At 34.9% G+C, this 26,136-nt stretch overlaps 1 protein-coding gene across 1 annotated transcript in view; it reads left to right on the top strand.

Annotated features, from left to right (window-relative positions):
* LOC128998395 (translation initiation factor eIF-2B subunit alpha-like) overlaps positions 1-21,363 on the top strand; it is a 30,169-nt gene extending 8,806 nt beyond the window's left edge. The window contains exons 5-8 of the mRNA XM_054424509.1: positions 5,493-5,605; positions 8,986-9,130; positions 12,760-12,885; positions 21,175-21,363. Of these exons, the coding sequence (XP_054280484.1) occupies positions 5,493-5,605; positions 8,986-9,130; positions 12,760-12,885; positions 21,175-21,324 (534 nt within the window). The 3' untranslated portion in view covers positions 21,325-21,363. The remainder of the gene's footprint in view (positions 1-5,492; positions 5,606-8,985; positions 9,131-12,759; positions 12,886-21,174) is intronic.
* The last annotated feature ends 4,773 nt before the right edge of the window (positions 21,364-26,136 follow it).

The raw sequence follows: 26,136 nt of genomic DNA, 5'->3' as shown, positions 1-26,136 counted from the left end.
CAAAACTTTCTACTACTGTTTTGTTTTGTTCTTTACATGGTTTATGACTACGCAATACAGTGTTTGGCTAGGTTTTAGGAGGGTTGGATCATGCTGTGATTTTAAACTTACAGTTTTTAACCTGTACCAAGGTCAATGCCATTGTCATGATTGCGCAATATTCAAGATCCCTCCCCTTTATTATGCCGGATAATTTAGGTTCTACTGTACAGTGTAAACACTGTACTATAAAGTATTGTAGCCTAAGCTACTTTAATTGCATTTTAATGAGGTCGAATCCCGACCTTTATTGACCGACATTGGTTCTGAACCCCAACTTAGCGAAATTCCTGCAAACCTAACCTCTATATAACGAACCTCGTTTTAACGAAATCCTTGATATAACGAATATTCAGTTCGGTCCCTTCAGATTCGTTATACTGAGGTTGGACTGTATTTGGAATCCTGAAGAAAGGCATTCATACTTATCCCTCTTAGTTCATCAACTGAGATGTTTTTGACAAGTAGGCAATGTCCTTTATTCACCCAATAGGGATAAAACACACTGAGTGGCGTCGAAAAAAACTAGGAAGCCAGAATGCCAACCTCGTCTGTTAAATCTCTGCTAGTCAACATTTTCTATTTTAGGTCACAATATCTATTCGGATGAACAAACTCAGCAAAAAATTTGATAAAAACTATACTTAGCATGCAGCCGATACAAAAAAACAAATGTAGCCTATAACATCGTGTGTTGAAAAGTAACAGTGTTGCTAATGTATGAAATTGTACTAACCTTTTGTGGACACCCTGTATATTGTATTACAACATACTTGTATTTGTATTTGATAGGAATAACAATAAATAACACACATATTTGAACACAATGACACTCGTAAATACTAAAAACATGCATAGTCTTTAGGGTCACATAAAATATTTACAAGACAGAAATGACCGTGAATATACTTTGAAAATAATGTATAACAGTTTTATGTTTTTGAACAGAGAATCATCTCTCTTTGATTCTACCGTAGATTATCTCATATTCAGACCTTTTAATCCAACTACACCAGACGGAAGTGAGATCTCTTTAACCAGACATTATTATCAGTACATTAATTGGTTAAACTGGACTAGATTGGCAAAAAGTGGGTGGGTACTGAAACGACATCTGGTGTTTTGTGGTAACAGCAATACTCAATACTTAATGCATTTGGCGACCAGACCATACAAAGTTAAATATTTATAGCCCATACAGCCGATAGCGACTAAGGGGCCTACAGTTTATAGTGGAATCCTAACCACATTTTGCCTTGTAATTTACAAATTGGTCTAATTATCAGGATAATACTGCGGATAGTTATAGTACTCACAAGTGCAGACGTTAATCCACACAAGGGAGTATCGCATCCACAGTACATGCCTATAAATATCCACAATTCGTGACCTCGAAGTAGCTGGATTACAGGACGACGACGTCGTCTCAGTCTTAATTACTCATCCCAAAGTGTATTGTCTTACTATTTTTACGTAATAATCATTATTGGCTCATATGTTATGCATTAAACGTTCCTAATTTAACAAGTCAGGGGACGTTAGCTGACTGGCCTTGGTCCAAATCAGACAGGCTAAGATCCCTCTTAGCCTACTGTCTACTGTATTCATTTTTCGCAACACAATTTTTTCTGCAATTGGAGCATTTTATTGCAAACATATCAGAAGGGGTAAGAGAGGAGGGGTCCATCACCTTGGGTGGGCTAGGCTGGAGAATCATTGAGCGAAAGTACTGTAAAGTGCCCTCAACCTATTTAACCTACAAATTTGATCCTGTATAAAAATATGTTATAAACATACCAAAAAATTACCTAGAATTGTGAGGTTGCAAATTTTAAGGGGAATAAAAACCTACTTTAAGTAAAAAAAAAAAAACGCTAGGAATTACCCATTTACATTCACAATAGCCTTCACCTAGGTCTATGTATTGGCAATAGTTTTAGCTATGTGCAAAGAAACATAGGCCCAGGCTCAAACACAATATAGTGTAAACAGTAAACACACACTCACGCGATGTATTTATTTATAATTTCATGATGGGTTAGCCTCTGGATCAAGATAATGCAAAAATAAAAGGTTTAATTTACCTGTTGCGTCGATTGATCCTTAAGTTATAAAATAACTATGGCCGTTTCGTGCTACTAAGCAAGCACATCTTCAGGTTGTAGGAACGTTAAAATGCGGTCTTCTCATCCGTGGATGGAGTCGTCAGCACGTTTAGGACACATAACACTAAACACATCCGAAACCAATGAAATGTAAATACTTAAATGTTTTGTATGTGTTTCGTGTTATGTGTCCTAAATGTGCTGACGACTCCATCCACAGATGAGAAGACCGTATTTTAACGTTCCTACAACCTGAAGATGTGCTCACTTAGCAGTACGAAACGGCCGTAGTTATTTTATAACTTAAGGATCAATCCACACAACAGGTAAATTATACCTTTTATTCATTTATAATATTTAGTAACACTCCAAACCGACCAGATTACATCTAACTTCAACCTGTTGGTGTGGATCCTGATCCAAACTATTTTTTATCTACAGAGTCAGCCTAAAAGCTAGACAAAACTCTCTTAACACTTTTAGAAGGGTGAGGATGATATAGCTGCACTTGAGTGTCTGCAGGATCTCCAGAGCACTTCTGGGGCTTTGAACCTTCAATTAAATTTAAATGATTAATTAGTTAATACCCCCGCCGCAGCAAACCTGCCGACTAAGCGAATTTCCATTTGTCTGAATTGGTTTTCAGTTTTATTTTAATAACATTAGGTTTAACGAGTACCTAGGTTTGCTGCTACAAGGAAACTAATAAAGTGTGTTTTTGAGTAAAATATTGATAGCTTAGAACAAAATAAATAAATTTGCCAAGTTTGATCAAAATATATCCATAAACAAGCAAACTACAACATTTGACAAGATTCTCCATAAGAATAACATGGGAATTTTAAATTTACAATTTTTTTATAATTTTCTCCGTTACTAATAATTGAACAAAAATACTTTTATATACTAAATTATTTGTTTTTTTAAGCTCTTTAAAAAGGTCTAAAGAGAAATCGGGAAATTTTGTGTTTTGAGGGTCAAAAGTGAGAAAAACCAATTTTTACCCCATAAAACCCCCCGTAAAGCCCCGTTCCCATGGTCTGATCGTGCTGGTTCGCGAACTCATTCAAGTTTATCCCGCTTTACACCTTTAAACCAAATTTCATCAAAATCGGACAAAAATTACTCAAGTTATCGCGTTCACGGACGTATATATATATAAGTCTATATATATATATATATATACATATATAAAAATTTGAACAAATGGTGTTTTTGGCCTCTGGGGACATCAAAATGAAAAAGTAAATCGGTCCCAGGTCTGGACCGAACAACAACACAATCTGGAAAGAAATTTGAGTTGGCTGGTTCTAGGGGTAGGCCTATGCTGTTTTGTGATTACAATTTTATTCCTCCCTGGAATTTATCTTTTGTCAGGGGATGCGAGGCTTATGCTCACATTTTGAACATACCACTGCTGCATTGGTACATTGTAAGACTGTATTTACAGCATAATCTCCATTAACCAATCTTCATCATTCTTCGTTATATGACCTTCCCTGTGTTAGCCATCCCTTCCTCACGGATGACCGAGGGCCATGAAATCACCTGCTAGTTCCTTGTGGTATGACTGTCCCGTACCAGATACTTCAAGACAACTATTTTTGCTGCCTTTATGTGAACTCGAAAGTTACTGGGTTTAGGGGCTATTCACAGTACCAGATGTTTTGCAAAGTACCTTTAACTGAACTTAAAAATCATGTATTTAAAAACTTTTACCTTGACTTATTTCAACTACTGTAACCTTGTAATCAATAGCCTACTGAGGCTTCCAGGAGACTTAAGGGAGAACTGAATTCCTGTATCAGATTCATGTTTGGCCTGAGACGATATGACAATTTTACTCCTTTATCTGCTTTCATTCGTTAAGTATGAACTTCGGGTATTTCCCACCCTCTGTCTTCCATACCTACTCCATTATCAACAGTAAAACTCTCAAATATCTGATAACTTCAATTTAATTTCTGACATCAGCACCCGTGCTACTCGTAGAGGCTCTCATCTTTTATCTACACCAATTCACCAGTCAACAGTTTTTAATAAATATTTCGTAGTATCTGCGATTCAAATGTGAAATTTTCTCTCCCTGACCATTTTCATATTATTTACCAAACTTTAGGAGTCTGCATTTTCAGATTTTTTTGTGCTCTGCTTACAACACAGTTTGTCAACTCTTCATACCTTCATGTCTCTGCTTCTCCTCGTGTTAATGGGAACAGACACCTGTGGGCGAATGGACAGATAATGCTGAATTCTATATTTGATTTGATAGTTACAGTCGGCTTAGTTGCTTTTTTGTTCAAGCAAATGGAGAAAGATGTCAAAACAAGAAAATCTAGATAAAACTGCATCTTAAATCATCTTTTCCAAACCTTTCCATTTCCATTTATTTGATCAAAATTATCAAAAGAACTTAAAAATGTAAAATCCACTTGTATTTTTAAATCTATATAATTAATACGCTACATGAAACTTTGTCGGTTGAACTCCTCCGCCATTTCTTAACCGATTTTATCCGTTGATGTCTCATTGGAAAGAGCGTGTCGCGTAGATTTGCAAACTGGCCTTACATTTCTGAAAAATCCCTTGGACTCTGCCCCAGTGGCTTAGAAAGTTCCCATGTTATCTTTATGAAGAACATAATTGTTTACATTTTGATCAGCTGTATAGTTTAACTGCTGTTATTTATTTTTCAATTCAATTTTTACTATTTGAGTTTGTGTAAACATAACCCCCAAGACGGATCGTGTTAGTATGGTTGTATCTTAAATTTGTGTATTTATCGTCGTTTTGTGCCGCTACGACGGATCGTGTTAGCACGATTGTAACTTAAATGTCTGCATTTATCGTTGTTTTGTGTAGCTATAATTTGTTTTTTTGTTTTTTTTTTTCTTTTAAATGCCTCTGACGTGACAACAACGAAACGTAGACAGGAGGCGTAATCGTGATAACGACCGCAGCTACAGAACAGTAACGCGTAATAGGCTTAACTCATCACAGTCAGCACCTGACCCTGGACGATCTCAACTATTAGGTTACAAATGCACCCTAACACTAATCCAAAACGACTTTTCGTTTTCAATTGGCCATCTATCAATGACCTGTGGTGCCTGTACATCGAGGCATTTTGAGAAGGAGAAAACCGGCCGGAATTCTTTAGGTTTATCAATAACGAAGATAATCGTGTTCTGAGTTACACGCCGGTACCTATCCTTGAGTTGACTCTTTTAAACTCATTGTAAATATGACTGTTATTCGTTTTTAAATAACTCCTGTAATACTTTGGAATTGCTCGAATTCGAGCAACATGTACACTAGTTTAAATTAATTGTTAATTTTATTTTACAGCGTATTTTAACACATTCAAGATCAAGAGTGGTTCTTCAAACAATGAAAGAAGCAGCCGAATCACATAGGAGATTTGAAGTGTATGTGACCAAATCATCCCCTGATAGCAGTGGGTAAGTTTTTTTTCATTCCTGGAATCCTGAAATATATTTCAAAACAATTTGATAAAAAGGTTAAAGGTTGGCTGCCTTTTTTAATCAAGCTTTTTGCCTGTGCATGGAACGTATCCAGGAAATCAAGGGGTGAGCCGGTACAGTAGAATTGACATGCATGAGACGTTGCCGGGGAGGTGCTCACAAAACATTAACAGATAATATTAGGACAACTCAAAACTTTTTCTCGCGTATAATTATAAAAAAACCATACAATGTAGCTCTTTTCCACTTTGCCAATAGTTGCATTTTACCTGTTCAAAAACTTTTTACAATTAGGCCTAAAGTCTTCAGATTTTTTTCATCTGTAGCGTAAATAGAGAAAACATAATGCCAAATCATCTTTATAGTACAAGAAGCTTTACAAATAAATTTGTCAAATTACCCAAAGTAAATAACACATTTTTCCATAATTCATTTTAATACTGGGTCCTACATTTTTCAACTTCCGTTTTGAATAAAAAATTCAAAAATGTTTATATATTTCACTTGGCTTAATTCTCAACAGGATGTAAAGGGTGGTCCATAAATAACAGATTATTTTTAAACATACCTCAATCAGCTGTTGTTACTCGTCGAATTTTCATTTTTGTATCAATAAACAACAAATGTCATGCCGTTTGAGTGATCATGGATTGTTGGACAGTACAACACAGTGCCTTTTGCATTGAAGCCTATTTTAATTATAAGTGACATTAAAGGCGCCCCAGAATGTTTTGCATTTGATCAGCTGAAAGATTCTTTGACAAAACACCAGACGTAATGTAGGGTCACCTTGATTGAGCTTCTGTGTAACAACCAGTTTGTAGGGATACAAATTCAAATCGTCGTGTAAAATAAAATGTAAACTGGTCCTAGAGCACCAACACAATGTTTTCTTGTTGATCCTTTTGGACTTCGGAGAACAGATTCCCGAACTCTTGCGGTGTTCTCATCTGTACGTACAGACTTTGATCTCCCCAGAGGTTTATTCTTTAGAACAGGTCCCTTGGTTCTTAAATTAAACACCCACCTATAGATAGTATTCTTAGAGGGAACCATACCATGACAACGGACGTTGAAATTATTTCGAAATAACAGCTGAGTTACAATCACAGGCTCGTTATTTTTTAAATAGGCTTCAATGCAAAAGGCACGGTGTTGTACTGTCTAACGATCCATGATTACTCTAATGATTTTAATTTGTTGTTGTTTAATACAACGATGAAAATTCTACGTCCAACAACTGATTGACACTTCTTTAAAAATGATCCGTTATTTACGGGCCACCCTTTAGGTTATCTCACCAACTCCTTAGTATACAAGTGTGCCTTGTCTGTGTGTATTTTTTGTTTAGGTATTCTCAAACTGAATTAGCCCCAAATATTACAGCAGGAGATAAAATATTTGTAATTTGATGCCAGGCTCAAAGTATTAATTTATTTACTATCTATCCATGACTTCATCTGCAACTAGTCACACTACTAGAACAATTTACCAGGAATAAATTACAGCGGGATAAATTCATTTATTTAGTTTTACTGCATCAGACAACTAAGGTACAGTGGAAACATTAAATGGGACAACTAAGTGTGTCTAGCACTAGTGCTGGTGTCTAGGACAAAGTCCAACACTGACCCCCTCGCCCCCATGTACTAAAACACTGACGGTGGAGGAAGACCCTGTGCCCTGTGCGATAGGAATTTCTGCACAGTGCTCGCCGTTTGGGTTCTTCCTTACAAGTATATTTCCCGCACAACATACTAGAGCTGAAAGTGCACGGTCGTCCCATAAGCTTTTTTCCTCTGTACCTTACTTCTCTGTGGTACTGCAAACTCACTGGCGCTTAAGTAGTCCTTAAATCTCAGCTGCGAGTGCTAGTGTTGCATGCAGTCCTTATTCCACTCGTCCCAGCCGGCCTGCAGTGATATGGTGGCTCTTTTGACTAACATGTTGCACTGACGTGGTTAGCTTTGAGGGTCTTCATGCGCTGTTTCAATTCCCGTACGTGTGTTCATAAGCTTACTAACATGGCCTATGGGAGAGTCCACCTAAATAATCAGTGTTTGACTTCGGTGGAAGTTGACTGCATTATTAATATTAATAGAAATTTCACACAGTTCTTGGCTTGCTTCTTTTTACACTAGTTTAGAGGAAGAGAACTTAGATTGCCTTTTAGCGAACTTCCGATATAGGGGATAAACTATAACTGTAAGTCTCATAGTAAGACCTATCCCCACGACTGATTTTCTTTATTGTTTTCAGGTCCCCAGAGGCTAAAACACCATCTGTTCAAATTCATATTATGTGTCTGTTAGCACGTTAGTTCGAGTAAAAATGATCCAATTTTGATGAAACTTGGTACAAAGCTTATAAGCCTATGTTTATTCTAACAAGTTTGCGAACCAGCATGATCAGATCATGAAAACAGGGCCTTGTGGGGGGGGGGGGTTTATGGGGTAAAATTTGTCTTCTTATTTTTGATCCTCAAACATAGAGTTTCCCAATTTCTCTCTAAACCATTTCGTAGAACTATAAGAAACAAATACGTAATTTAGTACTTTGAAGAGTTTTTTTTACATTACAGGAAAAAGTTCAAAAACTGTAAATTTAAAATTCTTATATTATTTTTATAGAGTTCTTATAGAGTGTTTGTATTATTTTTGTTCATGGATATAGTTTGATAACATTTGTAAATTGATCTAGGCCTATATCATACTAAGCTATTAACATTTCAATGTAAAACACACTTTATTACCTTTATTGTAGCAGCAAGCCTACGTACTCATTAAACTTAGTGTAATTTAAATAGGGAATAAATCTGAGAATTTAAAGGAAATATTGAAGTGAAAATCAAATTAGGCAAATGCAAATTTGATTAGTCTGTAGGTTTGCTGCTGCAGGGGGTATTTTATTTTGGTCGAATATGGACATTTCATGTTGAAATACGTTTTTGACATGACAGACCTATAAGAACCTGTACATGTATAACCAAAAAAATTGCATTGACAAAAAATAGAATTAATTTCCGTGTCAGTGGATTAAGTATTAATTTGTTGGTTAAATATCTACTAAAGCAATTATTTTGTTTACAAATAAATTGTTTTATGTTATTAAATTTATATGTGTTCTTTTATATTATTTTATACAACTTGATTAAAATTCTTCATATGTTATATAACTTGGAGTACGCTCCGAAGTCACATATGAGAATGAACTAAGACTATTCCATACATACAAACAATTTGTTAACAGTGACCATATTCATATCAGCTGATTAAGCAGGATGGTTTATGGCAAGGAAACCTTGGTCCAAGGTCATATGAAGACTGAATGGTTGATTTCATATTGCACTTTTCTAGGGACGAGATGGCTAAGGAGCTAATGTCTTTGGGAATTCCTTGTACTGTCATCCTGGATTCTGCCATTGGATATGTGATGGAGCAAGTGGATATGGTCATGGTTGGAGCGGAAGGTGTCATGGAAAGTGGTGGAATTGTCAACAAGGTAAGTTTGTGTTCAAACCAAAAGCTATATCCAGTGGGGTTCCTAAGGAATCTCACAGCGTTAGGAACGTTTTTGTTTTTTTTTTTTCGCTTCTCGTTAAAGTAAGTTCAACGAAAGAAGTACAGTAGATCCCTCTAAATTGACCCTAACTAAAAATTTACCAGACTTCAATTCAATTCAATTCAATTCAAAATATCTTTATTCATTAGTATATAAAATTGTATATACAAGAATGGTGTCAAATTCATCATTACATAAAATATCAACACAAATAAAAGACAAATACAATACACAAGAACAAAACAACAAAATAATACAGTCATCTCTCAAGTAGACATAAAACAAAAGCATACTTCAGTGAAAACAAAAATATAGTTCAGTGAAACAGCAATAGGCCTAAAACATTTTAACTTTAAGTCAATGCTGTTATTGCTGAGCCCAGAAATCTTTGAATTTATAGAGAGCATTTTGTGTTAATTTTTTTTTTTTTACTTAGATCTGATAACTCAAAAGGTTGATTCAAACGGGCAATCCTTTAAAGCTTTAGGTGCTCTTCATTTGGAATCATAATCATTAACTTATTCTGTAGTCGTGTGTGCATTATTTACAAAATAAAGTACACTTAGGCCTATCACCTTCTTTTCTTAAGTATTGATGATAGAAAAGTCACAAATAAAATAAACCCAAAACACTGTTAAGTCAATCACTTTCAGTGAAATGAACTATAGTCGTAGGCAAGAGTCAATAAACAATTTTATTTTAATACCTTTAGTAATATTAAATTGATGTTTTTTAAATCTATCTTAACCATTTTGTTATGAAATAGGATGTTTATTTACATATTATCATCCTGCAGAGTTTAGCATATTGTTCCCATCGTCGATCGTGGGTGTAGAAATGCCGAGATTCCTGGAAAGGCAGTTAAACCAAAATGCTCTCAAAACAGTCGGTTAAAACAAACTGTAATATTTTTCGAGCGAGAGTGAATAATACGATTATCTGTTGATGCAAGGTAAGAGGAGGTCTTCTGTAATCTGATAAGCAATGGTCTTAGACAAATGCTTACAAAGAACTTGTTGTCAGCTCCGATGCTGATTAGATTTTTTGTCAAAAAAAAGGTTCTACTGAGATCAGATGAAAGAGCTGAGTCCAAGGAATCAATAAGGCTTGGGGTATTATTGATTTAAAAACCATAAGTTTATAGGGTTTTAAATATATAACAAAATAATTGAGAAATATTTAGGCCTAATATTGAATCATCTTTTAAGCTGTGTTTACTCTAGGCCAGTAGAGCAGGCAGGTTACCTACTTCTAGTGTATTTAAAGTTATCTGAGTCATGTAACCTGCCCACCAACTAGCCGTGTGTAAACACATCTTAAGAGTCCTTAGAGGCTAGCGGCCATCTCGGATTATTTCCAACAGCTGATGAATGGTTATTTATCACACAAAAATATGTTTTCAAATACCAAAGTGATTTAAATATCTAGTGCACTGTGAGATCAGAAATTCTCAATGTAGTTTTGTAATTGTTTTTCAAGGGAGTCCATGGAGGCTAACGGCCATCTTGGATTTGTCTGCCATAAGAGCAATGTTAATTTTTGCTGATTTCAAACAGCCGCTGTATAGTTTTTTACCATCTCAAAATATTTGAAGATACCAAAGTGATTGTAATTTATATTTAAATATCTAGTGCAATGTCGGATTAGAGATTTTTTTCCTACTTTTGTTATTGTGTTATGAGTTATAACGTCTAGGCTCTAAGTACTCTTAAGGGCATTTTTCACATCATAATTAATCACTTAATTATTTCACTGAGACAGTAACATACTTTGTGTATGTATTTTAAGCTAAATGGGTGGATGTTAAATGAAGTTGATTTTCTGCTTATACGTTATTTAAATACCTGGGTAGTTTTTATAGTACTTGCATGGTAATAAAAAGGTTTCCAGGTTAATCCTGAAAAGTCAGTAGCTTTTTGATGGTTCAAAACTGGACCCAGTGGACCTTGATTAATTTAATAATGTTCCTAACTAATGAAACAGCTGATCTTGTTGAGTAAATAAGCAACACAGACGATCTCACTTCAACCTATACCCACCTTGCGTTCATATCCAGCCTAAAATACACGTCGCTGCCTCAAAGAATTGATTTTTAAGAGATGTTGGCTCTTTTACCTGACATTTGCCCATCCACATGGGCCACAGAGGCCTGTGCTTGGAACATAACCAGCAAGGCAAAAGGAGAGCCAGTATAGTACAAGGGTGCACTGTAGGCCTTCTGTTAAAAAGTAGTGGCAGATACCAGGAATACCCCTACCTTTTCTTTTGGTCTTAGGACGCTAGACACGAGCTTGGGATTCAGCTCGCTCCCCAATTTCTGTGGCGCTACAGACTGAGCCCCAATTCATCGAATGTCAAGTCATCATCAATTTATCCACAAATTATCTTTATTAACTGCTGCAGATCAACTGCCCCTTTAGCCAGGATTGTCTATTGAGATCCCTAAAATCCCGAAGATAAGAGATCGCGAGGTCCAGTTTTGACCTTCAAAAAGCTACTGACTTTCTCAGGGTCAAACCAAGTAGGGTCAAACTACTTCGCTGTCATTAACAATTTGGTTTGTAATAAATTATCCTAGCCAAACTAACAGTTAAGCTTAGTCAGTTACACAGCTTGACTAATAATCTCACTCCATTCTACATTCACCAAGCATTAATATTCTGTTTAAAATACACTCACAAACTACGGTTTGTGGCTCGCATCGATTTTTATCTCTTGTGTTGGCCTTTACAACCCAGGATGCTAAGGTCTAGGCCAGGAACGTTTTTACACATTACTTCAGGCTAGACCTAGAGTGTCATGGCATCATCATTTGGATAAAATCTATTGATGGTTGGCAGTGTCTCTGGTCCCTGAGGTCCTGGATTCAAATCCCGCCAATCACCAAATTATCAATGGATTTTATTCAAGGAATAATGCTGCAACCCCTAGATCTAGCCTGAAGTAATGTTAAAAACGATCCTGGGCTAGAACCTAGCGCGTCCTAGGAGAAAATTGTTGTTTGGAGGGATTTGAAGCTGGACCTCGGAGACCAAAGCCCCACACTCTACCACCAGGCCAGGACAGTCCCCTTGCTGTCATATTGAAGTGACAATAGCTCAAGGAGCATGAAGGTTCAACATTCACTTGTTTAAAAGAGTACTCTAAAACTAAGTGGGGGTAATTAAAACCCATTTTTGTAGCCCCTGAGCTGTTGGATATAATGTAAGACTAAATTACTTATGTAATCCTTTTACAGCTCAACAAAATATGTGAATTTAGGATAGTCTGCTACCTTTGCGGTCGGTCAACTATTGTTAGAACTGGCCTGTTTTTTTTAATATTTCAATTGTGTTTTTTTGAATTTTATTGTAATTTTGTTCGTACTCTATTGTGTTTACCTTTTGACAATGTTTATTACTAATTAACCCTACAACTATCTGAGGCTGACAATGGTGTTTTACACCAAAACATGTTCTAAATTGACATATTTTGTTGAGCTGTGATGGGATTATGTAAGTAATTTAGTCTTACATTAATTACGGTTGACCTAAATCTTTTGTCTCAAACCTTGTATTATTTGATTACAGGTGGGAAGTTTTACAATGGCTGTGTGCGCAAAAGAAATGAAGAAGCCCTTCTACGTTTTGACCGAGAGTTTTAAATTTGCTCGCCAATTTCCTTTGAACCAGAGGGATCTTCCTGACCAATATAAGGTAATTCTCACTAAGTTTCATTAGAATCCCTCATATCCGTAGAATCTGGGATCACTCTGTGATTATTATGGTGAAAAGGTAATACAGTAGATCCCCTCTTAACCGTCCCTAACGGGACCGGACGTAGGTCAGATAATCAAAAAGGTAAGCGCTATTCACTTCAAGTCATATAATCATTATTCTGAAGCCGTGCGAGCATTATTTACTAAATTAACTACACTTATCTCTTTTTTTATAGAAAAGTCACAAATAAACCCATAACACGGTTATGTTAAAAAAGTGGAAGAACTTATGTAGGCAAGAGTCAATAAAATTTCTTATTTTATTACCTTTAGTAATATCATTGACTACTGGATACTGAAGTAGACGTCGCATCTATATGGACCAGCTGTAGCCATTTTTTTTTTTAAAAAGAACTTATTAGAGCCAGACATAGAATGCGCTAGTGACTAAAACTCTATATTCTACCTTATTTTTTGTCGCGACTAAAACTCTATTTTCTACCTAATTTTTTGTCACCGGCCAAGTTGAAAGGTCATAACAGTTGCTATACTCACAATAAGTCATTCCATTAGTTTGAATTAGTAAAAAAGATTGAGTATTTGACAGAAATATGTAATTTAGATCAGCACAATCTGTCGATGGCTCACATGAACTACGACCATTTTGGTTAAAAAACTGACTACAAATTTAACATGGGGATGGATTGTCTAGTTGTATTTTGAGTATTTTTTTGTATTTTCGAGTCGCATATGAGATATGGACTTGTAGCATGGGGTGGAACCTCTGCCACTAACATGCAAAGAGTTCTCAGAAAACAAAAAAGGCAGTCAGAATAACTGCAGGACTCCACAGACTCGACAGCTGCAGGGAAGCATTCAGGTCACTCAAAGTACTTACCCTTGTAGCACTCTACATCCAGGAAGTTGTGTTATTTGCAATAAGAAATAACCCTACAAGGCGTGGCGAAATGCACCCACACAACCTGAGAAACACCATGCAGTACAACCTTCCACAACATCGCACGGCACAGTTTGAAAAGAAACCTTCATACGCAGGAATGAAAATCTACAACAGGCTACCTCCAGATCTAAGAAGCAAGTCAGAAGATGACCTCAAACCAGCTTTGCATCAATGGCTCATTAATCGACCTTTCTATTCCTTAGAAGAATACCATCAACAGGTCTTTGACTAAACAACACCTCAAATTGTAAATTGACGCTACTACTATTCTTAATGAATGTGTAAATAAAGATTAATTGTCTATTGTCTATTGTCTATTATATATTAATAGTCAAAGGTAATATTAAATGGTGATTTCCAAATCCATCGTAATACCGTACAGAACTGATAGTCAAAATTATAGATACAAGCAACCATTTTGTTACGAGACAGGTTTTTTTATAGCCTCTCAATGAATAACTTATTCTTGGGAAACAAAACAATATAGATGTAGGGTGTATTGTTGCGTATTGTTTCCAATGCCGAGTGTGGGAGCGGAAATGTCGAGATTCCAGGAAAGTGGCAGTTAAACCGAACTACTCTCAAAAGGAGATTGTTAAACATAAACTGTATTATTTTACGAGTGAGGGCGGATACTCCAATTATTGGTTAATGCGAGGTCGGTTAAGAACCACTACTACTATTTAAGAGAAGAACTACCATTGGGTGGAGTATAAAACTTGGACCAGAAAAGCAATAAAGTAGTGACAATAAGCAGTGTTGGGAAGTAGCGCGCTACAAGTAGCGACGCTACAGTAGCGCGCTACATTTTTTGTAGCGTTAGCTGTAGCTACGCTACTTTTAAGATTTTGTAGCTTTAGCTGTAGCTAGCTACATTTTTAAAGTAGTTGTACCGAAATTTTAGCTACTTTTCTCGCTACATTAACATTGTTTGAGATAGTGATTTTTATCATAAGCTCAACCTTACGTGAAACAACCTCTTTCTCAAACTGAGATTTTCAAAAAAAATTAGGCCTACTTTCTTGGTTTCACACAGCTGGTTGCAGCCGTTTCATTCCCTATCACAACGTTGTGTGGACATGGAGGCCATTAAATGAGTGTACACATTTTTGTCTCTCATTTCCTTAATGTACTACTCTATGATTACTGTCAGATAAATAAAATCGCTAGATGCAGACGACGTTTAAACGTTACCGGTGACAAGAGAAGCTATAGAATGCTTGCAAGTGATAGACAGGGAAATTAGTAATAAATTTAGTTTCTTTAATTATTATATCGTTAGTGTTTCAACTTGGGTTTTAAGGAAACCAACCCTAAACCTTAAAATAATGTAAAGCTGGTCTATCAACCTTTGCTTCAGCTGTTGATTGTGGTTCATCATTCATAACAAGCCCTTCCTTGGTTAGATTACGAAGATTTTTCAAAGGTTTACTAAATTAACAAAGAGGAAATTACCTGATGAGATTTCGATTTAAGATAACTTATGCCTAGACTACATGATAATTGTGACAAAAAAATCTCCATATAACATGAAACTTACATTGAAAAAAACAGCTCTTGTATAGGACTATTTCTAGGCTATACTATGGTTTAAGACGAATACCAAGTTCCAAGTCCATTTATTAGGAATATATCTGTTTAGTCCTTGCAAGAACAAGCCTACTATAGCCAACTTGTTACATAGCCAAGGCCTACATGTTATTTTTACTTTACAAATATCAACATGTTTAAATTAAAAGCCGATTTCAGGATAAGTTGCTGAATGCTGTTTTCTGTACCAACTAGGTTGAAGCACAATTTGCCCTATGCATAATGACAATAAAGGACGATTTCTTGACTTGACATTGAAAAGTGTTATTCGTAGAACAAGTAACTTATCACTATGGTTAAAAGTTATAGCAATGTCGTTTTTCACATTAAAAGTAAAGAAAGGCAATAAACTCCAATTTCAGTAGGCTTGGCTCTGTAACACAAAAAAGTATTTTTAAATAATCGTTTCGTTTTACACTTTATTGGTCTTAATTTTTGATATAAGACATCTATAAATGAATCTATATTAAAGAAATAATAAAATGAGCTTTTAAAATATCGTTTGGTTGTATGTCCTTTGAACTTAATGAAATTTACATATAAGATGCTTAAAAATAATGCAATATTTAAAAACAAGTACTAAATATGATATGGGACACCCAACTATTTGGTTCTGTTGTTGTAATGTTAGGTTTATAATGCCAACAAATTAAATACAATCTAGGAATAATTTGTTTTCCATGTAATGTTAGATACAATACTGACATTTTTTGTTTAAATGTTTTTTCTGATAAAAAATGTAGTTGCAATTAATTTTACATTCACCTAATGTGCGTGGAATAAAAAGTAACGTCTTTGGAAAAGTAGCTAAAATTGTAGCTGTAGCTACATTTCATTGTAGCTGTAGTTGTAGCTAGCTACTTTTTCGGAACTGTAGCTGTAGCTGTAGCTAAGCTACTTTTTTGGAAATGTAGCAGTAGTTGTAGCTAGCTACATTTTGAAAGTAGCTTCCCCAACACTGACAATAAGTCAAACACAATGTTTACTTTGAAAACAAATTAGGTTCATGATGATTCAAATGAATTCAAGGGTCAGGAAGGACCTTGATTTCTTAATGCTGAATGGGTATGGTAATAAATATTTCGAATTATAGAGTTAAAGTTTGATTTATCGAGGCGTAATACCGAAAACTTGAGATATTGAGGTGTTGAATTTTGCCAGTGATGTTACGTCACAACCTTCATAACTCATCACTAAATCTTTGTAACTCTAGCTCTAGCTCAACCTATTTGTATATATTAAAGAGTAAACTGTAAAAGAAAGATTAACAATTTATTTGCAATGCATGGTACAGTACTGTATTTAAAATGTAGTGATTGTAATATAGTATGAACATAAGTCTAACCTTTTGCACGGTATAAACCAAGTTTACAACAAAAATAAAGAGACGATAAAAAAAAACTAGAATACACTAACAAAGAAAAAGTTACTAGTAAAAAGCTACTCAGCACGAAGTTGTGCTATCACCAGATGTTGGAGCTCAAAATGTTCAGTTTGGACATTGTTTGGTTAAAACTACATGTAGGCCTGATGATATCACAACTTAGTGCTGAAACCTAGGACAGAAAGGTATTCCATATATTAGTTTATTTTTGCTCTTGTCTACTAAAAAAGCACTTTTAAAACTTGAAGTCGGTGTTAGTTTTAATGCTTTTAAAGGTGCGTTCTACCTCAGCTCGGAAATATCAGCTCGGGCTTCAGTTGCTATGTTGCACCATTGGACAGTGCCGCGAGAAGCGCTTGCAGAGGTTTCCAGAATTACTGTTTTCGAATTAACCAATAATGATAGCTACACACTCTAAACGGCTTATAGTAGTTCAAATACCATTCTATAGTTCTGCGTTTTTCAAATTTTCAAATAAAGTTTATTCAATAAGTTATGGCTTGTTGAAAAGACCTTTTTTCTTGTCCTACAAATCAAGTTTATAAGGTGTGTATTAAAAATAAATAAAATAATGAAACGCAGAACTATAGAAAATTTCATCCTCTTTAATATGAGACCTTAACTTTGATTCTACCTCCAATGTAGCAGATGAAAACAGTAATCTTGCAAACCCTTGCATTCGGTTGCGTGTCAGGGGTAGAGCGCACCCTTAAGGGAAAGCGGTCAAAACCTAGTTTTGTGGATGTGCCTGGAATCGAACCCTCCCTCCTGCACCGAAGTCCAAAACGCTAACTACTAGACTAGCAACACTCTTAAATCTTGTACAGTTTGTACTTTGCCTGTATAAATAAATGATTTTTCATTTCATTCATTTCATTTCATTTCATTTCATTTCATTTCATTTCATTACAGTTTAATAAAACAGGTAAGACTTAAACTGACATCTGGTAGTAAAATATTAACACTAATAACAAAACAGGTTTAATTAAAAAAACCATATCACAATGAATTATCACAGAATAAACAGTTAAGTTGGGTGGGGTCCATACCCTAAAATTATACATAAAGATTAGATTTTAAAATTATTTATATTATAGCCAATCAAGATTTTCCAAGTCTGAAACCAGCGCTGTATTCTTTACTTTCCTGACTACTATTGTAGTTTGTTCCAACCACTATGCGACAATTAGTCACGTTGTATCCGTAAATAAATAATAAGGGAAAATCAACACTCCCATCAATTATGAATCTGTGCTTGGTTTCCGTGAGGAGGCTTCCAATGTTACACACAGGTTACCATTAAATACCTACTGATCAATGACAGATGCCTGGACAAATACAAATCTAATAATTATAGGCAAGAATATTTTAAATCTTTTATTAAAAAAACAAACATTTACCAAGCCTACCTTATTAAAAATAACTCTTACGCATAGGAAACATGGTAATTTCAGTTAGGATATAAACTTTGAAAAATACCGAATTTATCAGTTTAATTTTCAGTCTTACTAGTTAAGTATCAAATAACAATTTTCAGTCTTTTGTTATAGTATTTAGAATGATTTATGAAGTGACTTGTTTTGGCTATGTTTACAGTAATAAAACATGTCTCACACTGCTTACACTTAACAAAACTGCTCATCATTTGCAATGTCAAAACAAAAAATTATAAAACAATATTTACATGTAAATAAAGAATTAATTAAATAACAACACCTTCGCAAAGGAAACGCAACAACAATGCGCTCCTGTATTGCGGGTATTATGTTAACTTTCTGCAGGCGTTTTTAACAGTTTTTTTTTATCTCGTCTCAAAAAATCTTGTCTTGTTGAACAAGATTTAAAATTTCCCAAAAATTATAGAAAAATTTGTGTTTAGTGTTACAAGAGTAACCATACTTGATGTGCCTCTTTCTAGGAACAGATTAAACATTATTTTGATCTAACCACTCCCCCCACAACCCCTATTATTCATTTTAAGCCTGAAGAGTCACTTTTGTGAGTCACCGCTCGCACGGTGAATTCCGTGAGTTTGTCACCTATGGTGTGACTGCTTTTGTTTCCTATATTAAAAAAATATGTTTACTGTTAATAAAAGTTGCTATTCATTAAATGTACAATTGTATTGATTTTACGTGGTTTTGATACCTTTTTGTGTCCGTGAACATGATGACTTGAGTAATTTTTGTCCGATTTTGATGAAATTTGGTTTAAAAGTGTAAAGCAGAATACCTTAAATGAGTTCCCAAACCAGCATGATCAGACCATGGGAACGGGGTTTTATGGGGTAAAAAAATTGTTTTTCTCATTTTTGATCCTCGAAACACAAAATTTCCCAATTTCTCTCTAGATATTTTTAAACAGCTTAAAAAAATAATTTAGTATATCAAAGTGTTTTTGTACAGTTATTGGTAACGGAGAAAATTCAAAAAGTTGTAAATTTAAAATTTCCATGTTATACTTATAGAGAATATTGAAAAATGTTGTAGTTTGCTTGTTTATGGATATATTTTGATCAAACTTGGCAAATTTATTCATTTTATACTAAACTATTAATATTTTACTAAAAACACACTTTATAAGTTTCCTTGTAGCAGCAAACCTAGGTACTCGTTAACCCTAATGTTATTTAAATAGATTTAATTGAAAATCATTTCAGACAAATGGAAATTAGCTTAGTTGGCAGGTTTGCTGCGGCGGGGGTATTGTATTAATATTGTGGTACATTATTTGTCTAATGTTTCAATAGCCAGAAAAAACTTCTTGTGTCACCAATTAACGACACCCATGAAGGTTAAAATAAGGTCACCAACTCAAATAAAACTAATAATCATAGTTGGTGATCATTTTGAAAAGCTAGAGTATCATTATTTATTACCATTACAGTAGAACCTTGATTAACCATCACCCTTTTAACCGTCACTCTTTGTTATCTGTCACCCCGCTACAGTACAGTAGACTCCCTCTTATCCGGACTCCTCGGGACCGTGAACGGTTTTTCCGGTTAAACCAACGTCCCCAAATCTCGTTAAAACGGACCGTTTAAATGCATACTCTATACAGTATTTGACTTAAAATTATGAGAGCATTGTATTTAGACACGTAATCAATGGTCTCAAATTTTCCCACGAGAAAAGTTGTTTCAGTACCACCCACTTCCTGCCGATCTAGTACGGTAAACCGATGTGCTGATAAAAATTATCCGGATAAAGAGATGTCACTTCTACCGAGTGCAGTCCGGTCAAACCAATGTCAGGTTAAAAGGTGTCCGAATAAGAAGGAGTCTACTGTACTCTGTTATCCGTTGTAAGAAAGAACTTGCCTAAGCAACGTATAGACAGGATGTTGCTGGCTGCAAGTACTGTCCACTACGTCACTTGTCGTAGTTTTCCTATACACCAAGTACCATCAGCAAGTGACAAGGAAAGAACTTGCAGCCAGTCTACTTTAAGGACACAAGTGAATAGTGTTGATAGTCGAATTTAATTGTGTTGAGCATGTCTGATTGCGATGAAGAATTTTGTCAGCATAGTTATTTTTTCAAAATTAAAAAGTATGTTCCACAATAATTCGTAGTTTTTAAAAATCTGTAAATATTTGGTGATGTCATCACAGCTCCATTTAATGACTTTTTTATTCTCAGCAGGGCCCTTGTCTGACATTTTAACCAATCACACTGTTACTTCTATAAATACGATAAACTCAATAATTTCACTTGCCACTCTGCTCTACTGGCAGCAAGTGTATGGCAAGTACACGTTTTGACAGGAAAGTTCTGGCCGCCAGTGGTCACATGACCCACTACTTGCCGCGGCCAGGCCAGTAAAATCAAACATGTTTGAGTTCTCTTGCTGCCAGCAAATACTTGCCGCTGGAAAGGTACCCCTATACACAAGGTAAGTAAGCAGTAAGTGCAACTGGCAAGTACTTGCAGCCAGCAACTTGCCGTCTCAACTGTCCCAGTCTATACGCTGCTTAACCGTCACGCTCCCGGTCCCGAGGGGGATGGTTAATAGAGGTTCTACTTGTACTGTGTGTATTTTAATCCAAATATGAATAAAAGATGAGTGTAGAAAGGAGTGAGATACAATGTGCTTTCTTACTGACTAAGATCAGCTGTTTATCTAACCAGCTCTACGATCAAGGACTTCTTGGTTCAGTGTGGAAGCATCAAAAGCTACGGAATATTCTCTGGATTGAATCAACGACCTTCTGGTTGTTTGATGAAGACTATAACCACTCCTGGCTATATACCTATATAATTACTATCTGTCATGGAGTTGCTCATGCAATTACGTTATTTAATAGTATTTATGTTTATTTATGACATTGATGTTGATTTTTTTTTGCAGTACCGATCGAGTATCCTCGGAGGAGATCTTACCAAGGAACACCCCCTTGTAGACTACACACCGCCCGCCTACATAACATTACTCTTTACCGATCTAGGGATACTCACACCTTCTGCTGTCAGTGACGAACTGATAAAACTTTATTTGTAATATTGTACTTTAAGTATTAAATTTTATTTGTTTTGTTAATGCCTTACTGTATTTTTTCTAAACCAAACTATTGCTAGGTTATGTGCTTTCCAACCATAAGCATTCACGTAACCTTAAAGATACAGTTTTCCCTTGATAATCTGACGTTCTCAGTAGTTTGACAGTTTCATAGGCAAAAACAAACTTTTTCATCTACTGTATTAAGATTTAGAGGTTAGGTGAGATCAGGCCAGGTTGTATTGACGTGGTAACTGGTAACAGGCTGTTAGAAGAACTCAGAAGAATGGGTTCCACCTAGTATTTTGGTGTCAATATAGTTCAGAATGTCAGAATAGTTCAGTTCACTAAGAACCTTTCCATGAAAATAGTGTCATAAAAAACTGACGAAACATACGAAAAAGTTTCGGCTGGAGTTCAGTCGTTCACTTACTACGAGCAGTGTATCCACTCCACACGACCTTGTACTAGTTTTTCTTTGTGTGCAATCTGATCCTAAACAGTTATTAGGACTGGATTAGGAACTTAATGTGGCACCATTTGTAACAGACGTGCGTGGTAGCGGCGCATGTCTGACGTCAAGATGATTAGCTTAGAATTCTCAATCCCTCTCAAGTGTAGCCTCTCTTAATTGAGCGTTATTTTAGTAAATTGTGGGCTAATTGTTAGCTGAATTGTACGTGCAGTGTTGCCACTTTTAGGGTAATTACTTGAGTAATTTTTGTCCGATTTTGATGAAATTTGGTTTAAAGGTGTAAAGCGGGATAAACTTGAATGAGTTTGCTAACCAGCATGATCAGACCACGGGGCTTTACGGGGGGTTTTATGGGGTAAAAATTGGTTTTTCTCACTTAAACACAAAATTTCCCAATTTCTCCATAGAACTTTTTAAAGATCTTAAAAAACAAATAATTTAGTATACAAAAGTAAAGTATTTTTGTTCGGTTATTAGTATCGGAGAAAATTAAAAAAATTGTAAATTTAAAATTCCCATGTTCCTTATGGAGAATATTGTCAAATGTTGTAGTTTGCTTGTTTATGGATATATTTTGATCAAACTTGGCAAATTTATTTATTTTGTACTAAGCTATCAATATTTTACTCAAAAACACACTTTATTATTTTCCTTGTAGCAGCAAACCTAGGTACTCGTTAAACCTAATGTTATTAAAATATATTTAACTGAAAATCAATTCAGACAAATGGAAATTTGCTTAGTCAGCAGGTTTGCTGCGGCGGGGGTATTTTAGGGTAGTTACCTACCCTTTTCTTTTCAGGGTAATTTACTAGTCTTAGAGTAAGTGCTAGTAAGTTTAGGGTAGGTAATGGTGGATTTAGGGTAAAACAAAAAGTTAGCATAAAAATGGAAATTAAACTAAAAACATGAAAAAAAACTTAACAAAGTGTATAACAATAACATACGTTACATATCATGGCAAAACCGTAGAACCGGTTGAATCTATTTCTAATTGCTATGATAAATTTTCCTTAATAATCGATCTTATCAATAGGGTTGAATTATCTGTTTCAGAAAATATTTATTCTCAACATAATTCCATAAAATCTCAACAAGGATGCTGGATAAGGCGAACCCATGGACAATCCGTCATTCTGTGAAAATATGTCATCTTCATATTTAAAATAGTTCTTTTTAAGATCTGGTCAAAATAATCAGTTCATCAATTGTAGCATTGTTAAGAGAAAAATTATTACACAGGTCATCTTTCAATATTTTCTGTTTCGTCAACTGGGATGTTTGTGTATAGATTTACCACATCAAAAGAAGCTAGCTAGTAATTGCCTTTCAACTGTGTATTGGCAATTTTATTGACTAAGTTAGAGCTGTTTTTCAGACTTGTTTTTATGAAATTTGCATAATACAATTTTCATCAAATGTTCTACGAATTGGTACCATGCATTTCTTGGAAATACTAAAAAAAGCAGCAATATGAAAACCCCTGTTTACAATGTATTTCTTATGGAACACATATATGTACAAACGAGTAAACCTACATTTTTTCTTACGAGATTGCAAACCAGCATGATCCGACTATGGGAACGGAATTTTAAGGCATTAATTTTGTTTACCTCCCAGAACTTAAAATCCAGAGATTCTAGTTGAGGGGATTTTAAGACAATGAACGGGATTTCGCTCTGTTAAAAGATAAAAGATAACGCAATAATCTATTTAAAATGGTTCTAACCGTCACTTATCTATACATAGAGTGGAGCAAATGAAGCTCTTATACTGCACTCATGCTATTTTCACTAACCAGGTGACTATCCGCACGTCAAAATGACGTCACAACCTGTTCCCATTCAAATATTACAAAAAAATGCAAAGGATGCAAAAAATACTCACATTTAATTTCGGTGAAGGGAGGTTCCTTTAATATTTGTGATTTTGAAGCATTAAAAAAATGTATAAAAAACTATGCATTAAAAACTATAAAGGTAACTGGATTAGGAACGTGATGTGGCATTAATTTTTAACAGATGTGCGAATAGCCTCTGCCTTTTACAAATACTACTTTTGAACTGCTGAAGTAATCAGCACGAAGTTGAGCATAGTCATTGTAACAAACTATGGGAAGGTAAAAATCGTAACGGTAAATGGTTCAAAACGGAATACAGGGATTTCCCTTCGCGAATTTAACCTTTTAGAAATTTTACATGGGACCTAGGAGTATATTCCTTGTCATGATGACAGTATTTGCAAGATAATGGTTATCAGCAAATCAATAATCTAAACTAGCACATTACATATACAGAACTAAAGGGAAGAAAAGTCGGATTAATACCGTTGAGTATAATTAAGTACAACATTAATAACCATTTAGGCGCATATGCACCATTAAAACTTAAGAGTCTGCAAATATGCAGTGAAACAAATATGCCATTGACTTTTGCTATGCAATGAAACATCTCATTTATGTGAACCAGATCAGCATTGATACTGCAAGTGGACCTCCCGTTGATGTATACCGGATACACCATTGCCTTTGGATACTGCAAATAGACATCCCATTTATGTAAACCAAATAATGGATGATTTAGTTTAGGTACTACAAGTAGACATCCCATTTTCGTAAAACCAATGTAAAACGGACTTTGGAAAAATATTGGATTAATATGTTTGCAGTCATAAGCAGACAACTGCATTGAACACCTAGTTTAAGCTGATTATTATAGCAAGGGTAAATGGTAAAAGATCTGTTTTTTTTAACATATCTTGTCAAAAAGATATACTTTATGGGGAATTCAGGTATAAGAAAAAATTCATGTAAAATTTAACAGGAATTTTATCATCACGCTAAGCGGTTTTGGTTAATGGAACATGGTGGATGGGATATTCGAATAAAAAAAACTATTCGTTATTCCATAGCAGCTAGAGTCGTTTGAATATTTTTTTTGTTAGATTTTGATATTGGTTTAAAGAGTTTGTACGTAAAGTACCTATCATTGTCAACTATTAGTGTGTTTCGTTCGAATATTTTTATTTGAACACTATTTTGAATAGATTTTAACAACAACTAGTTTAAAGAATTATTAAGTAAGCTACTTATCTAACCCATCATCACAGCCAGCTATTTGTTTGTTTTGTTTGAATGAATTTTATTTAATGACTTCTTCTCGGTTTTTAAAAGAGATTCTGTTGGCATAAACTTAGACTGTCTGTAATCTTTTTTTAAATACATTCTTTGAATATAGCCTACTTCATTTGTTATAATCAACCACAAGCCTGCAATTGCCTTATTCTGTATTACAAAAAATGAATGTGATCATGTAAGAAATTCAGTTAGATTTTCATTCCTTAACAATATTGATAGGTATAATTCCTTTTAATATAAAGTATATTATTTTTATATTTAACCTTAGTGTAATAGTAACTTTTTTAGTGTATTTATTTCTAGGAATATGAATATCAATTATTTTACTTCTTATTAGTGTTGAAAATATTCGATACACAATAATCCTAGTAACATCACTAAAAGGTACCACTGCTTGAAGCCTAGCACGCGGGAATACTGTTATAGGAACAGGGGAGAATAGGTTGTAGGGATTACCTTCATTATTATAAGCCAATCATCGGCCTCAGGTAAGAGGCACGACTCTCGGCTTTTCAAACAAAATAAGTATCATCATTTGACGACACCAAAAAGTCATTCTAGCTGAAGATTTTCACTAACTGTTAGCCACAAACTACACTCTAACCCAGAAAGGTAATGAAAATCACGGCGAGAATCATCTGATGTGCAGTTGGAATTCTTCTTACCAAGATGTAATTAATGAAAACATTTATCAAATAAAAGTTATTCTATATTTCTTAGTTATAATTATGAAGTTATTCAGGATAATTAGAAATAATAATATAGTAAAATCTTTGATAATAATACAGCAAACTACACTGGTGGCAAAGCGAACTGCTAGCGCAACCTAGCGGCGAATAAACAAACTAATAGGGCAGTTGCCTCTCATTGCCGCAGAAGCGCTAGCAGTTTCGTTCTTCTCCTGAGTTGAGATAAAGATAGACTGTACTACGATTTAATAACAAGTAAAATTAATCTGATGAAATGATTTAATTAATAAACTAGCAGCCAGTGTCACTTCGTGACTTCAAAATCCGTAACATATTCCAATTTACAATAATTGTGAATTGAAAATCCTATCAAAACACAAAATCTAACGAAAGTAATTTTCTTCTTTAATACAAATACCATTCCATAATTGTACTTGAATCCACTAAAACATCACCAAATGTAACGATAACCCCATTATTGTATGGTTGTAAACCAAAATTAATTGTATCATGAC

This window comes from Macrosteles quadrilineatus, unplaced genomic scaffold (assembly GCF_028750875.1).
Source record: "Macrosteles quadrilineatus isolate MER2022 unplaced genomic scaffold, UCM_ALF_1.0 Scaffold_7__1_contigs__length_78375512, whole genome shotgun sequence".
Taxonomy (NCBI): domain Eukaryota; kingdom Metazoa; phylum Arthropoda; class Insecta; order Hemiptera; family Cicadellidae; genus Macrosteles; species Macrosteles quadrilineatus.
Note: the sequence above shows the minus strand (reverse complement) of the source record. Positions and strands in the feature narration are given on the sequence as shown.